We start from the raw sequence: 16,426 nt of genomic DNA, 5'->3' as shown, positions 1-16,426 counted from the left end.
AAAAAAAAAAAAAAAGCTTTGATTTATAATAAATATCATATCCTTTTGTCGGTTGTATATATAGCCCAAACTCAATTTCTGGTATTTCAGAGTAATTATGCATTTAATTCTGAAAATTGTGTTGTGAAATACAGGATAGCTACATGGCTGATCTATTTGTGTGAGCAAACTTAGAAGTGTTTTTTCTGTACATGTGTCATGGACTGTGTTTCCTTTTCTACTTTTCTTATCCTCTGTCTCAAGGTACATGTATGTTAACAATTTGTAGAGGAAGCTAGTGGTTAAGCTTCCTACCTGACATCCTAATTGGTGTTTCCATAAAATGTTTAATGGAGCAGTGTTTTCATCAGTTCTGTGAGGGGTTAGTTCCAGGACCTCCCTCAGATACCAAAATCCACACATGCTCAAGTCCCTGATATATAAGATGCATATGATGTCTTTGCATTCTCCCATACACTTTAAATCATCTCTAGGTTATTTACAGTACCTCGCATGATATAAATGCTATGTAAATAGTTGTTACATACTGTATTGCTTAGGGAATAATAACAAAGCCTGTATGTGGTCAGTACTGATGCACTTTTTTTCCCTGAATATTTTCTATATGAGGTTTGGTTGACTCCATAGATACAGAGGGTCAACTGTAATTGCTTTTCATTTGCTTCATTAGTGTGTTCATACTTCCTCATATGTATTGTCTGACCATCATTGGATGAAATAAGAAACCTTTAAACCTCTCTTTAAATAAAAAAAAACTGAAAAAAAATAATGATACAACTGAATTAAGTTCCTTTATGTAAGGCATTTTCCCTAGGTTTTGACTTGGTATAAGTCAAAGTACAATTTTCCATAAGGCACGCATGACTCATGCAAATACAGAGTATTTGGGTAGATTGTATCAGGTCATTTTTCAGGGAATCTATAAAACTGGTAATAACATTTTGAGGAAGTGTTGAATATTAGGATAGGATTGCTAAGTTAGATTACAAAACTCTTTAACATCCTGTTGGGGAATAAAATTACAGTTATTCTGCAGGACACAAATCAATTTCATATAAAATGAGCCCTTATTAATAAATAGCACAAGCAATGTTACATTTTCCTAGAGTGGCCCTGTCTAGTACTTCTATATGGCACTAAAAGAATACAGTTATCCTTCTTGGCCTTATCACCAAGTTTTAGACAAATTTTTATAAATTGTTTTTCTTTTAATTAAACCATATAAATCTTTTCTTTCTCTTGCCAATTTTAAATTCATGATGATTTTTATATATAAACCCCCACCCCTCTAGAGTCCTAATGAAGTCCAAACTCAGATTTAGACTTGATGGACAAGTGTTTAAAACAAATTGGATTGTTCCAGCTCTCAGGTTGTAAGCTTCCAGATTTGTCTTAGGGATTTAACTAAATTCTCATTTCTTAGAACCAAAAGGTTGGACACATTGGCTAAAAGCTAATTTTGTCGTAACTGGTTATTTTTAGGAAGAGAAAGAGAATTTCATGTTTGTTAGTTTCCCCCAGTAAATTATTTAAACTTAGCTTGAAAGCTTTAATTCCTCGGAGTAGTCATTGTGTCCATGAAAGTAAGCAGTGGCAGTATGAAATTATAATCTTTTTTAAAATTTCAGTCACCTAGTTCATTATAAAAATTATTTTTGTTCTTACATTCTTTTATTCACCTTTGAATGGCATGATTTATTTTCTTTGAGTGAAGAAAAGACCTGCCTAGGCATTTTGAGTAAGTGTTTTACTTCACAACAGAAAGTGGATGCTAATCAGTATTCCTTGGGAGGTTTCCTGCAGTAGTATTGCATAACTGCCCTTGACAGGAAGATTTCATCCTGCAGATCCCAAGTGGTTGACTTATTCACAATATAAAATGCCCAAGCACTTTAAGATTTAATGTATGTTAGAATTCTGACCATCTTTAAAATATTTTAGGCTTTGTATCAGACCCAGAGAATTTCACATTTATGAACATGGTATCAATAAGGAAATAGCATGGTGTGTAATAATGTTATCAATTAGCTTTGATATTGCTTAGTGCAGTTAATTTATGTTTCTCATGTGGCTTTGAATCATATGGAAATCCTGCTTTAAGAGTTTAGAAAACTGGTGGCGCCTGTGGCTCAAAGGAGTAGGGCGCCGGCCCCATATGCCGGAGGTAGCAGGTTCAAACCCAGCCCTGGCCAAAAACTACAAAAAACAAACAAACAAACAGAAGAGCTTAGAAAACTAAGACTGATAAGTGACATATTTGAGAGTCACACAAGTTTTCACGTAAGGTAAAGTTGAATTTTCCTATAGGAAAGATTGGTAGTTACATCTCCCTTCCACCTTTTGACAAACTTAATGTTTTGGATATTTTATCTGATGTCTCACTTATAGCTTTTTAATTCTGTTCCAAGGTTGATTTAGTTCTGATGTGCTTTTGATTTAAAAGTATTTGCTGTATGTGTATAACAGGCAAATACTGTGAGATGAAAGAGGTTATTTATGAGCTGATTTTCTTACTGAATATAAGTCAAATTTCTGAGAAGATATGTTTTTAAAACATTACATGGACTTTTTGACTTGTTTTACATTTTAAAAATTCCTCCTTGGCTCAGCGCCTGTGGCTCAAGCGGCTAAGGCGCTAGCCACATACACCTAAGGTGGCGGGTTCGAATCCCCAGCCCGGGCCTGCCAAACGACAGTGATGGCTGCAACCAAAAAATGGCCAGGTGTTGTGGCGGGCGCCTGTGGTCCCAGCTACTTGGGAGGTGGAGGCAGGAGACTAGCTTGAGCCCAGGAGTTGGAGGTTGCTGTGAGTGTGATGCCATGGCACTCTACCTAGGGGATAGCTTGAGGCTCCGTCTCAAAAAAAAAAAAAAAAATTCCTCCTTGGAGAAGTAGTTTATCAGAGAGATTTTGGCATTGAGAAGTATAATCAAGATCACTTTTCTTTTTTTTCTTTTTTTTTTTTGAGACAGAGCCTCAAGCTATCCCCCTGGGTAGAGTGCCATGGCTTCACTGCTCATAGCAACCTCCAACTCCTAGGCTCAAGCAAATCTCCTGCCTCTGCCTCCCAAGTAGCTGGGACTACAGGCGCCCGCCACAACGCTCGGCTATTTTTTTTTGGTTGCAGCCATTATTGTTGTTTGGTAGGTCCGGGCTGGATTCAAACCCACCACCTTAGGTGTATGTGGCTGGTGTCTTAGCCGCTTGAGCCACAGGCGCCGAGCCTCATTTTTTTAAAATAAGTTGTTTTACAAGTTTTAATCTGCAGTGAAAATTACAAGTGTAAATATCACTCTTCCAAACTAGAATCCTGAATTATCTGTGAAAACAAATATAGATGGGGAAAAACCTTCATCTTTAAGAAAAAAGCTCATGGCTCGGCGCCTGTGGCTCAGGCGGCTAGGGCGCCAGCCACATACACCTAAGGTGGCGGGTTCGAGTCCCCAGCCCGGGCCCGCCAAGCAACAATGATGGCGGCAACCAAAAAAAATGGCCAGGCGTTGTGGTTGGTGCCTGTGGCAACAGCTGCTTGGGAGGCTGAGGCAGGAGACTCGCTTGAGCCCAGGAGTTGGAGGTTGCTGTGAGCGTGATGCCATGGCACTCTGCCCAGGGGGACATCTTGGGGCTCTGTCTCAAAAAAAAAAAAAAAAAAAAGCTCATGTCATTTTATTCTTCTATAAAATTAGAAATTTTTTTTCCTAAGCATGCTTCTGTCTATATCATCTAGGGAACATCAGTTCACTCAGCTCTGCGAGCTCCTTACTGTATACGTGTAGTTATGCAGCTTCATAGAAAATGAGCTATTGCCACAATAAAATAAGTGGGAAGGAGCAGAGAAGCACTTGTCTGATTTTACTCAGGGAATGTTTATTCGACTCTGAAATGTAAGCTTTTACGCTTAGCTCTAAGGACTACCTAATACTTCTTTTTCAGCCACTCATTTGAAATTTGTAATTCTGACCATTCTGTAGAGTGACCTGTCTTTGGAATTGACCTTTTGCTGACCCATAGTATTCAATTGGGTTTCACACAGTTTGTCTTCTGTGTCTTGGGTACTACTGCACTGGCTGCTCACTATTGATTTCAGCAGTATGACAGCTAGTCACAATAAAGGATAGTATTTCAGATCTTGAGCCTCAGTTAAATTGAGTTTTTTTTTTTTTTTTTTTTTGGAGACAGTCTCACTTTGTCAACCCTTGGTAGAGTGTTGTGGCATCATAGCTCACAGCAACCTCAGACTCTTGGGCTCAGGTGATTCTCTTGCCTCAGCCTCCAAAGTAGCTGGGACTATAGTTACCTGCCACAACACCCAGCTATTTTTAGAGACATGGTCTTGCTCTGGCTCAGGCTGGTTTCAAACCAGTGAGCTCAGCCTCCTTGAGTGTTGAGATTACAGGTTTGCGCCACCCCCCCTAGCCAATGAGTTTTATTTAAATGAGTTCTACTTCTGCTTTGCTACAGACCCCTTGGTGGGAAAGTTCAAGCTGAACCTTTAGCAGGCACTGCCTATAAAGGGGAAAATGCAGGGGGGTTGTGCTCGGTAGTTTAGAAGCCCTCAGACTACAGGTGGACAAAAACTGGAGTCTCATTTGTACAGACTGGATTCATCACAAATTTACTGGGTCAAGATTTCTATAGTATTTCAGCTTTCACCTGTAGATCATGAAACATATAGTGAAGAGCCATAGGACCCTCATAAACTGCATATTGTTACCAGAATAAAAAGGACAAAAAGATGTCCACATACGTATAAGTATGTGGACTTATATGTAAAAAGTATACAATAAAGATGCTGGATTAGAAAAAGCATATACCCCTGAAGTTCACAAATATATATATATATATATATATATATATATCTCCTTTCAGTGAATACAAAAACTGAAAAGTAGCTAAACATTTGATAAGAATTAAGCCCCTGAAGTAGTCATAAGGACTAACAACAGAGGGGGAGGATGTGTCTAACTCGTACTTCAAGAGCAGTAGGAGAGTTAGTAATGCAGTGACATCTGAAACCTATATAGCAGAAAGCAATTAAGTCTTAGTTACCAGAGAACTTTGAGTCAAAAAATGGCAATAATTTTTATTTAGTAGGGTGAGACAGTGTTTTCATTCAAACATATTTCCCCTTTCTATGTTTTCTTAAATGACAAAGGTTATTTGCCCTTGCTTAATCTAACAAATACATTTATGCAAACTTTATGCTTTTTCCCCTGTAGATGTTCATTCTGGACAGAGTTGAAGGTGATACTTGTTCTCTTAATGAGTTTACCATAACTGGATCAACATACGCACCTATTGGAGAAGTGTGAGTAGCTGCTACTCCTTAAGGATCTGGTGTGGCAGTATTTAATAACTATATAGATTTGCAGTTTATCTTAAAAGTTTTGAATGTGGCTTGAGTTAACACTAGAGAGTCCATTTTTTCTTTTAAACAAAAATTTTCTTTTTTTTTTTCTTTTTCCAGTTTTTGGCCAGGGCCAGGTTTGAACCTGCTACCTCTGGTATATGGTCCCAGTGCCCTACTCCTTGAGCCACAGGTGCCACCCTAAACAAAAACTTGAAAAGAGCAAGGTTATAATCTGATTATCCCTTTCATTGTATTTTATTGTCTGTTACTAGCTCAAACAGATGTTTTTTTTGTTCTTGTTTTTGTGTTTTTCTTTTTTTTTGAGACAGAGTCTCAAGCCCTGGGTAGGGTGCTGTGGTGTCACGGCTCACAGCAACCTCAAACTCCTGGGCTTAAGTGATTCTCTTGCCTCAGCCTCCCAAGTAGCTGGGACTACAGGTGCCCACCACAATGCCCAGCATTTTAAAAATTTATTTATTTTTGGTTGTAGTTATCATTGTTTGGCAGGCCTGGGCTGGATTCAAACCCACCAGCCCTGGTGTACATGATTGTTGCCCTTGCCAATGAGCTACAGGCACTTGAGCCTTTTTTTTTTTAAAGATAGAGTCTTAGTTATGCTCAGTAGAGTGCCATGGCATCATAGCTGACAATAACCTCAAATTCCTGGGCTCAAGCAATCTTCTTGCTTCAGCCTCTCAAGTAGCTGGAACTACAGATGCCTGCCACACACCCAGCTATTTTTAGAGACAGAATTTTGCTTTTGCTTAGACTGGTCTTAAATTCCTGAGCTCACGCAATCCATCTGTCTCAGCCTCCTAGAGTGCTGGGATAACAGACGTGAGCCATCATGCCTGGCTCAAACATCAGATTTTGAATAGTCATCCACATATTCTTTTGAACACTGTCTAATCTATTGTCCCCCAAATTCCATTGTCATTATTAAAAAATGGAGGGAAAAATCATAAATAACTACACTTTGTTTTCTCTTTTGACAGGCATAAAGATGATAAGCCAGTAAACTGTCACCAGTATGATGGTCTTGTAGAATTAGCAACAATCTGTGCTCTTTGTAATGACTCAGCTTTGGATTACAATGAGGTAAGGTTCTTCATATATGAGAAGGAATGGCTATTCCTACTCCAAGGGCAGTGGGGTAGGTAGAATGAACATCTAGTGTTCCTTGTCTTTGAAAGTTAAGGGTTCCTGATTTTATTTCCCGTTTCTGTTCAAGAGGCTATATTAGGTCAGCACTACCTAGCCAAGGAAAGCTGAAAACCTTTCAGTTATCCTCTGTGACTGAGTATTATAGTTACTTAAATAAGAGTTGTAGTGTTTAAGATGGTCTTGCCTGAGCTCTGTGCCCATAGCTAAGTGGTTAGGATGTTAGCCACATACTTGGAGGTAGGCGCGTTCAAATCTAGCCTGAGCCTGCTAAACAATAATGACAACTACAACAGAAAAAAAAAATAGCCAGGTGTTGTGGGCGCTTATAATCCTAGCTACTTGGGAGGCTAAGATGAGGCAAGAGAATCGCTTAAGCCCAAGAGTTTGAGGTTGCTGTGAGCTGTGACTTTACGGCCCTCTACCGAGGAGGACATAGTGAGGCTCTGTCTCAAAAAAAAAAAAAAAAAATCTTGCCTATTACAGCAAGGTTGTTCTAAATCACCTAAAACTGAGGATAGAAAATATTTATCTGAAAGCAAAGGGGATTAATCCTGCTTCAGATGGATAGCATTATATCCTTGAGAACAAGCCATGGCTTAGAGGGTTGTTTTAATGGAAGGATAATAACATAAAACTTAACCAATAGAAAACTCTCCCCTCTTCCTTTTTATAATTAGTAAAGTAAATCATTTGGTTTCTATCACAAAGGCAAGCCCCAGACCTGTCAGAAGCAGAGTGTTAATGCTTTAGAATAATAAGCGGTGATGTGGAATTACAAACACTATTTGAAAGATCTTTGAATTAATAAATACTGTGATCATGGCTTCTTATATTTGTATGAAATAATCAGTACTGTGATTAGTGGCTTTTTTAAGGGAATTAAAAAACCTAATTACTAGAATAAGACAATAATGTAACATCTGTACTTAGAGTATGCTTTTAATTATCTGGGTCACCTGCTTTAGAGTAGGATAAAAATGGTCTATAGAATAATAATATATTAGAGGACAGGCTGTCCTTCTGTGGGGAAAAAAATATTAAAAAGAAATTTACCTGTTTACTTTTTCCTTATTCCACTTTTTATACTTTTACCCAATACAGGCAAAGGGTGTGTATGAAAAAGTTGGAGAAGCTACAGAGACGGCTCTAACTTGCCTGGTAGAGAAGATGAATGTATTTGATACAGAATTGAAGGGTCTTTCAAAAATAGAACGTGCAAATGCCTGCAACTCGGTCAGTGTTTGAGCTTGGTATATCATTTTGCTGCCCATCAGGCATGTTGTAAACTTAGGCTATTCACTCTGCTCTTCTCTTAGAAAACTAATTATGCCTTATCTCTTCAAACTTGGAATATCTCCTTTCCCATATTCACTTTGAGGTAAAGAGATCTTGCTATCTATTTGACCAGGAAAATGAAAGCACTCAGTAGATCGTTTCCATGGCCACGGTCTATACCTACAAGGCTGCCTTCTTCCCTGGTGTAGTGAATGGCCTGTCTGTGCTCCTAGCATAAGCCATCTTTATGCTACACTGTTTCTATTTAAAAATTTTTTTTCTGAGCTTATTTCCCCTTTCAGCCACCACATTTCTTTTCCTATATAGGAAAACTTCTTGAAAGATTGTTTGCACATATTATCCTGTTTCACCCCTATTTTCTTGTATCTTCTCTACTCAAGCTCTTGCCTCTGCCAGTTTATCAAAGATGAGTCTTGGGCAGCACCCCCAGCTCAGTGGGAAGGGTGCTGTCCACATACACCGAGGCTGGTGGGTTCAAACCCAGCCCGGGCCAGCTAAAATCAACAGGGACAACTGCAACTAAAAAATAGCCAAGCACCTGTAGTCCAAGCTACTTGGTAGACTGAGGCAAGGGAATTGCTTAAGCCCAAGAGTTTGAGGTTGCTGTGAGCTATGACACCATAGCACTTTACTGAGTGTGACATAGTAAGACTCTGTCTCAAAAAAAAAATGAGTCTTGTCAGAGTCATCTGTGACCTTGTGCTAAATCCAGTGGTCAGAATCGTAAAGTATGTATACAAAGCAAAATTTGGCAGAAATAAAAGAAAAAGTAGACAAATTCACAGAATTGCAAATTTTAACACATCTACCACAATAATTGGTTGAGTAAGATGAAAAATCCATGATACAGAAGATTCGAGTAATACAGTAAATACATAACTTATCTATGTTTGTATTTCTATTATGCTACTTCCTGTGTTTTTCAGATACATTCACCAGAGTGTAGACTATTTTGTTGGTTCATGAAGCAAGACTCAACAAAGGGCAAAGGATTAAAAATCATAGACTGTTATTGACCACAGTGGAATTAAACTAGAAATTGTTACCAAAAGGAAGACTAGCAAATTTCCCAAATATTTGAAAGCTGTTATTTTAAATAATCCATGGGTTAAAAAAGAAAAACCACAGTGGAAATTAGAAAAGATTTTGAACTAAATATTAAACATATATTACGCAAAAGTATTATTCAAGGGAAATTAATAGCTTTAATTGTACATATTAGAAAGGAAAGGCTAGGGGGGCTGGGTATGGTGGCTCACGCCTGTAATCCCAACACTCTGGGAGGCTGAGGAAGGTAGATTGATTGCGCTCAGGTGTTTGAGACTAGTCTGAGAAAGAGTGAGACCCCATCTCTACTAAAAATAGAAAAGTTAGCTGGGCATAGTGGCACATGTCTATAGTCCCAGCTACTTGGGAAGCTGAGGCAAAAGGATTGCCTAAGCCCAGGTTTGAGGTTGTTATAAGCTATGGAGACTCCAGGGCACTCTACCCAGGATGACCGTAAGACTGTTTCCCCCCCCCCCCAAAATACAGGCTCCCATCTAAAGAAAGTAGTAGAAAAGAAATAAATACAGATCAGAAACCATTTATGATCAACTTTATACCAGTATATTTGACAACTTAAGAAAAATCGACACGTCCTTAAGTTAGCATCTTTCCAAAGTGACACCAGGAAATTTTAATGAATAGGATCTGTTAACTTAAACTCCTCCCACACAAAATTCTCCAGGCCCAAGTCTTCCAGACATTTAAGGAGGAAATAATACAGTTTGTATAGACTTAGATAATAAGAGAAAGAAGGAAAATGAACCATTTACCAATTCTTTTGACGATGCAAACATAATCCTGATATCAAAAGTCAGTCAGTATAGTGGCAGCAGTGGAAGACACAGCCATTCTCTGTGAGTCCACTGAACCAGGGAAGTGGCCTCTGAGTCCCTTTCCCCTTGCCTGTCAGAGCCTTTGAGCTTAGTGACAAGGCTAGGAGCCTCAAGAGTTGGATGTGGCTCAGCGCCCATACCTCAGTGTTTAGGGCGCCAGCCACATACACTAAGGCCGTCGGGTTCAAACCCAGCCTGGGCCTGCTCAATAACGACAACTGCAACAAAAAAATAGCCAGGCATTGTGGCAGGTACCTGTACTCCCAGCTACTTTAAGCCCAATAGTTTAGGTTGCTGTGATGCCATGGCACTTTATGGAGGGTGACATACTGAGACTGTCTCAAAAAAAAAAAAAAAAAAAGAGGGCTAGGTGCCTGTAGTTCAGTGGCTAGGGCGCCAGCCACATACACCAGAGCTGGTAGATTGGAATCCAGCTTGGGCCTGCCAGACAACAGCGACAACTACAACCAAAAAATAGCTGGGCGTTTTGGCAGGCACCTGTGGTCCCAGCTATTTGGGAGGCTAGGGGAGGAGAATTGCTTAAGCCCAAAAACTTGAGGTTGCTGTGAGCTGTGATGCTATGGCACTCTAAGAGTGACATAGTGAGACTCTGTCTCAAAAAAAAAAAAAAAAAGAGTTGGACCTGAACCTCAGCAGCCCTGACAGGGTTGCTACTGAGGAATAGCAGTTCACTCCTCCTCCTCAAGACTACCATATTGGATCTGCCCTACAACACTATCCTTAGATTTCTCTGGCTTCACAAGTCTGGTAAGGCTAGATTAGAGTAAAAACAGTATCTAACAGCTGCTGCCAGACACTAGCAACCTGTTCTACCTCCAGCACCTGGAGCCCCTCAACAGACTAGTCACCCTGCTTGTCGCTCTGCTCAGCTTAAGAACCTCAAGTGGGTGGGCTCGAATGATAACTTCCTTTATCCTGTTGTGGCCAAAGTTGTGGGTGATTGCTTGAATGAGAAGTGTGTTACAGATGAGATGCCACCACTCATCAGGACCCTGTGGGTCAACCAAGAGTGTGAGCATGAGGGGAAATGGGAGAGAAGCAGCATAAAGCTAAGCAAGCTGTGGAAGCCCATGAATGGGAACTGAAGCAGCCAAAGATGTGTTGGAAGGAGGAGTGTAGTGCCTTCAGAGCAGCTGAATAGCAAGAGAAATGTAAGGATACAAGTCAGGCTCCCCAGAGTCTATGCCCGGCCCTTACCCCAATAAGCCACTACTACTTGGGAAACATATCCAGCCTGTGCAGTAGCAGCTGCTGCTTTTATGTATAGCAAACAGGTTTGTTGATTGTTGGGCCATAGAGCTCTAGCAGGCCAACATTCAGCACTGTTAATACCCCTACTTTCAGTCCAGGGTCTGCACAGCCATGAGAGCCCAGTGGGTTCTCCAGACCAGATGCCAATAGAGAGCTCATCAATGGCAACTACTTCTCAACCTTGGAGCTTGCATTCCTATGGGATTGAGTTCTGCTGGGCAGAACCTCTTTAGTGTTAGACCCACCTGCCTGTTATCATTGGGAGGCTGCTGATGGGTATTTGAGGCCACTTTGTAGAATTTGGGGGTTTTTTTGTTTTGTTTTTTAAAGACAGAGTCTTTGTCACCCTCAGTAGAGTGCCGTGGCATCACAGCTCACAACAACCTCCAGCTCTTGGGCTTAGGTGATTCTCTTGCCTCTGCCTCCCAAGTAGCTGGGACTACAGGCGCCCGCCACAACGCCCTGCTATTTTTTTGTTGTTGTTGCAGTTTGGCCAGGGCTAGATTTGAACCCACCACCTTGGTATATGGGGCTGGCGCCCTACTCACTGAGGCACAGGGGCTGCTCTACCTTTTTTTTTTTTTTTTTTTTGAGACAGAGTCTCACTTTGTCAGCCTTGGTAGAGTGCCATGGTATCATAGCTCACCCCCACTTCAAACTATTGGGCTCAAGTGATCTCTTGCTTCAGCCTCCCAAGTAGCTGGGACTACAGGTACCAGCCACCATGCCCATCTATTTTTAGAGACAGGGTCTCGCTCTGGCTCAGGTTCGTCTTGAACTCCTGTGCTTAGGTGATCCACCTGCCTTGGCCTCCTAGAGTGCTGGGATTACAGGCATGAGCCACCACATCTGGCCTTTGTAGAACTTTTTAGTAACTTAGGGTTCCCTAAGAGAAATGGAAAAGGGAGAAGACAGTTACTGCATGACTAAAGGAACAGGTTTGAGGGAGGGGAAAGAGAAAAACCGAGCCTTTTGAAGTTGTTATATAAAGATGAGATTCCTGGGCGGTGCCTGTGGCTCAAGGAGTAGGGTGCTGGCCCCATATGCTGAGAGCATTGGGTTCAACCCCAGACCCAGCCAAAAAAAAAAAAAAAACACGAGATTCCCCTTTACTGAATTGTCACCTGTCACAACCAACCCCTTTCATTCCTTCACGGATAATCAGGGCAGATCAAGAGATAGCACCACACTGGACAAGTACAGCGTAAGTTGGGGGGAGGAAGAGCACCTATTTTCTTAAGGACGTCAGATTAAAGCACTGGTGACCATAGAAACATGTCAGACTGTGAAAAGACCTTCTGGATCATCCTGTCTAATCTGTGGAAAGCACACGAAGGCTTTCCTTGACTTGTATATAGTCTCAGTGTGAGGCAGACTGTACTTTACCATACACACCCTTTTCTTTATGCCACTTTGCCTTTGTATAACATCCTAACAAAAAACTGAAGCCAGAATTGAGGATGTCTCAGCTGAAGTATAGATTCTGTGATTCACAAATAGCTGTGAAGACCTTAGGTTCCTGCCCCTATAGAAATAGGCCCTTGCCAATTTAGTTTTAGACTCCTCACTTCCTGCTTGCCAGTAAGCGAGGAAGTGAATCTTTGGAAAGCCACATTGTGTCAGTGGGGCGCCTATAGCTCAAGTGGCTAGGGCACCAGCCACGTACACTGGAGTTGGTGGGTTGAATCCAGCCTGGGTCTGCCAAACAACAGTGACAACTACAACCAAAAAATAGCCCGGTGTTTAGGCGGGTGCCTATAGTCCCAGCTACTTGGGAGGCTAAAGCAAGATAATCACTTAAGTCCAGGAGTTGGAGGTTGCTGTGAGCTGTGACACTACAGCACTTGACTCAGGGTGACGGCTTGAGACTCTGTCTCCAAAAAAAAAAAAAGGTGGCTTAGTGAGTAGGGCGTCGGCCCCATATACCAAGGGTGTTGGGTTCAAACCCAGCCCCAGCCAAACTGCAACAAAAAATAGCCGGGCTTTGTGGTGGGCACCTATAGTCCCAGCTACTGGGAAGGCTGAAGCAAGAGAATTGCCTAAGTCCGGGAGTTGGAGGTTGCTTTGAGCTGTGATGCCACAGCACTCTACCAAGGGTGACAAAGTGAGACTCTGTCTCTAAAACTCATACACACACACAAAGCCACATTGTTCTGTTAGCAGTTGTAGCTAAGTATCTCAAGCAACCTGAACTCTCATCTTTGCAGACTGCAGGATGGATTTGCTGGATTTTAGACCTGTCACCACCTATTCGGTGTAGGGAAACAAACTGCATCCTAGGGCTCAAAAGTTGTGTATTAGCTGATGAGCAGCAGGGAGAAGTCCATCCTCTCAGTGTGCCAGATAAGACATCTCTTTGCTCCGTAGCTCCTTTGCATCATTTCACATCAGCTTGGCAAGGAGATAAAAAATGCCAAGGTGTTCATTCACTGAGATTCCCAAACTCTGTTCTCCCCTCCCCACTTCAGAGCTCTATCCTAGTTGAGAGACAGAGCAGGCCCAGTGTTTCAGCTTTGTGGCCCACATGGCTAGGACGACCACTCTTGGCCAGTAGAAGAAAGGCTTTGTCGTCCCCCCACCCCCCCACCCCATTGTTTAGTACATGCCCCTTTGGTATAATTACTTGATTAAAACCACTTAAGTGTGATTTACATGCATAACTCAGCATCATGCTCTTACCTCTGTTCCTCTGTGCCTGAGGCAGCTCCATGCTAACAGTTGCTCTATGACTCAGTATGTCTAGTCTCTCAGGTCAGCAGACTTCAGCCCCCTCTTGGCTTTCCTATGTTGGATACAAAGATTCTTTGAGATCTCTAAAATTATTAAGTATGTGTCTGAGAGGAAATCAGTGTAATTAATAACTTCATTAATTAGATAAAGATGTTTATAAGTTCATCTCAGATACAGAAAAGGCATATGATAAAATTTCATCTCTGCCACATCAGACTAGAAGTAGAAGGACACGTCTTCAAGCTGGCACTATCTACACAAAGCTTGCACTAACATCATACTTGTGACAAAGGAATTCTCACTCAGTGTTTCTACTGAGTTTTGTACTGACATTCCTAGCTTGTACCATAGGCTAGAAGGGTCGGGGGAGAAGGAAGGGGTAACTTTATTTGTAGTTGAAAGCTAAAGGTTAATTTCTCAATCTTTGTTTTACCTGACCTGTCCTTTGGTATTGTTGCTCACTCCTTGAAACACCCCTTCACTTTGCTTCCACAGTCCCATACTTGTTTTCCCTCCCTCACCTCCCTTCATTCAAGGTCTCCTTGGCTGATTCTTTCACTGGCTTGTCCTTGGCCATTTTTTTTATTTGTACTTTGGTGATTTTTGGTCTCATGACTTTATCGTCAAGATGCTAAAAGCCTAATATAGTAGCCAAAGTCTTGACTAAAACTATTTAGAATACCCAAAAACTGTTCCTTAGGTGTGGCCACGTATTATTGTTGCAGGGAGTTACAGCCTGACCTCTCCAGTGCCATCGCCCTGGTCCAAGTTGACATCAGTTGTCACAAAACAGTATTCCTTGTTTCCTTTTAGCCTATTAAAGGAGACATGACAGACCTTGACACTCTCCATTGTCTTCTCATTTCACTTGTTGCAAGAGCCAAATGTCCAACAATGACTTAAGAGCCTCTGACCTTCCTCTACCCCCTGTGCCTTTACCTGTCTCACCTCTTTCTCTCAGAAACACTGTTGTAGCTATGTTGGCACTCCTTCAGCATGCCAGGACATGCCAAGCTGCACTTCTATTCTTTCAGGATTTTACTTAAGTGGTGCCTCCTCCTGACCACTATATAACAGTGCAGTGTATATGTACTCATACACCCATACCCTGCCTTATCCTCTTTTCCACACAGTACTTATATTTTACTTTTGCATCCTACTTTGTCTTGACAAAACTAAAGGATAAGTTTCATGAGGGCAGGAGCTTGTCTTGCTTTGTTTATTGCTCTAGCCTCAGTATCTGTCACATACATAACAGTTGCTTAGTGAATGTTTATTGAAAAATATACAAAGTTGTCATCAGTAATATTCTATATTCACTTAATAGGTCATAAAACAGCTGATGAAAAAGGAATTCACTCTAGAGTTTTCACGTGATAGAAAATCAATGTCGGTTTATTGTACACCAAACAAACCAAGCAGGACGTCAATGAGCAAGATGTTTGTGAAGGCAAGTCCAGCAAATTGAGATGTTCTTAACCAGGGTTAAGATCCCTGTAAGGTGATAAATAAAATTGATCTAAATTTGTATCATTCCAGGGTGCCCCTGAAGGTGTCATTGATAGGTGCACCCACGTTCGAGTTGGAAGTACCAAAGTTCCTCTGACCCCTGGAGTCAAACAGAAGATCATGTCTGTTATTCGGGAGTGGGGCAGTGGCAGTGATACACTGAGATGCCTGGCCCTGGCCACTCATGACAACCCAATGAGAAGAGAAGAAATGCACCTTGAGGACTCTGCCAACTTTATTAAATATGAGGTTAGCAAATGAAAAGTTTCTTCATCCACACCCTGCATGTTTCATTGTGTTTGAACAGTACTTCTTCAATAGAAAGGTCAAATGATTCTTGCTTTTGCCAAGGAAGAGGTGTGGTTATTTGTTTTTCTGGAGGCCAAATGCGTCACTCTTAAAATTTAGGTTGCTATTTCAGACATACATAGTTAACAGTTTAATAGAAGTCTCTTAGCTTTCAAAGTAGAATAATCAAAGTGAGCTTAAAGTAGGTTTATAACACCTATTTTGCAACTCAGGTAATTTAAGATTTTTCAAAAATGGGAAATATGTTTATAATAGATTAATCATTGCTGATTGAAAGTTAAAATGTTGTTAAGTTGGAGATTCGTTCTACTTATAGTAGAATTAATTTTTATTTTTTGAGACAAAGTGTCACTTTGTCACCATCGGTAGAGTACTGTGGCATCACAGCTCATAGCAACTTCAAACTCTTGGGCTCAAGAGATTCTCTTGCCTCAACCTCCCAAGTAGCTGGGACTACAGGTGCCTGCCACAATGCCTGGCTGTTTTTCTGTGGTAGTTGTCATTGTTTGGCAGGCCTGGTTTGGGTTCAAACCCACCAACTCCAGTGTACGTGTCTGGCATCCTAGCTGCTGATCTACGGGCACTGAGTCTAGAGTAGAATTCTTCCATAGCAGGGCTGGGACATCCTAAAGCTTCGAATAGAAGGAATAAGCCTTGGTACTGTGAATCACTGAAGTGACTGGTGTCATAATGTGCTTATTCCTCAGTGTATTTTTCCTTGATTCAGAGGACTACTATAGTGAGAGTCAAAGATGATTTGGTGACAAAGGTGTAGTAACTTCTTTCCCCTAATAAGAAAATGCGCTCTCTCTTCTCTTCTCCCCCGCTCTCTCTCCGCCTCACTCTCCTCTTCACTCTCCTCTTTTCTCTCCCCTTTTCTTTCCTCCTTGGTGCTGCTCTGCAGCCTCCCTCCCCC

At 41.3% G+C, this 16,426-nt stretch overlaps 1 protein-coding gene across 1 annotated transcript in view; it reads left to right on the top strand.

Annotated features, from left to right (window-relative positions):
* The window catches only part of ATP2A2 (ATPase sarcoplasmic/endoplasmic reticulum Ca2+ transporting 2), a 67,819-nt gene that overhangs the window by 43,445 nt on the left and 7,948 nt on the right, over positions 1-16,426 (top strand). Inside the window, exons 8-12 of the mRNA XM_023516828.1 lie at positions 5,220-5,308; positions 6,346-6,448; positions 7,616-7,747; positions 15,020-15,142; positions 15,232-15,450. Coding sequence (XP_023372596.1) covers positions 5,220-5,308; positions 6,346-6,448; positions 7,616-7,747; positions 15,020-15,142; positions 15,232-15,450 — 666 coding nt within the window. The remainder of the gene's footprint in view (positions 1-5,219; positions 5,309-6,345; positions 6,449-7,615; positions 7,748-15,019; positions 15,143-15,231; positions 15,451-16,426) is intronic.

This window comes from Otolemur garnettii, unplaced genomic scaffold, assembly GCF_000181295.1.
Source record: "Otolemur garnettii isolate 467f Iridium unplaced genomic scaffold, OtoGar3 scaffold00099, whole genome shotgun sequence".
NCBI classification, from domain to species: domain Eukaryota; kingdom Metazoa; phylum Chordata; class Mammalia; order Primates; family Galagidae; genus Otolemur; species Otolemur garnettii.
Note: the sequence above shows the minus strand (reverse complement) of the source record. Positions and strands in the feature narration are given on the sequence as shown.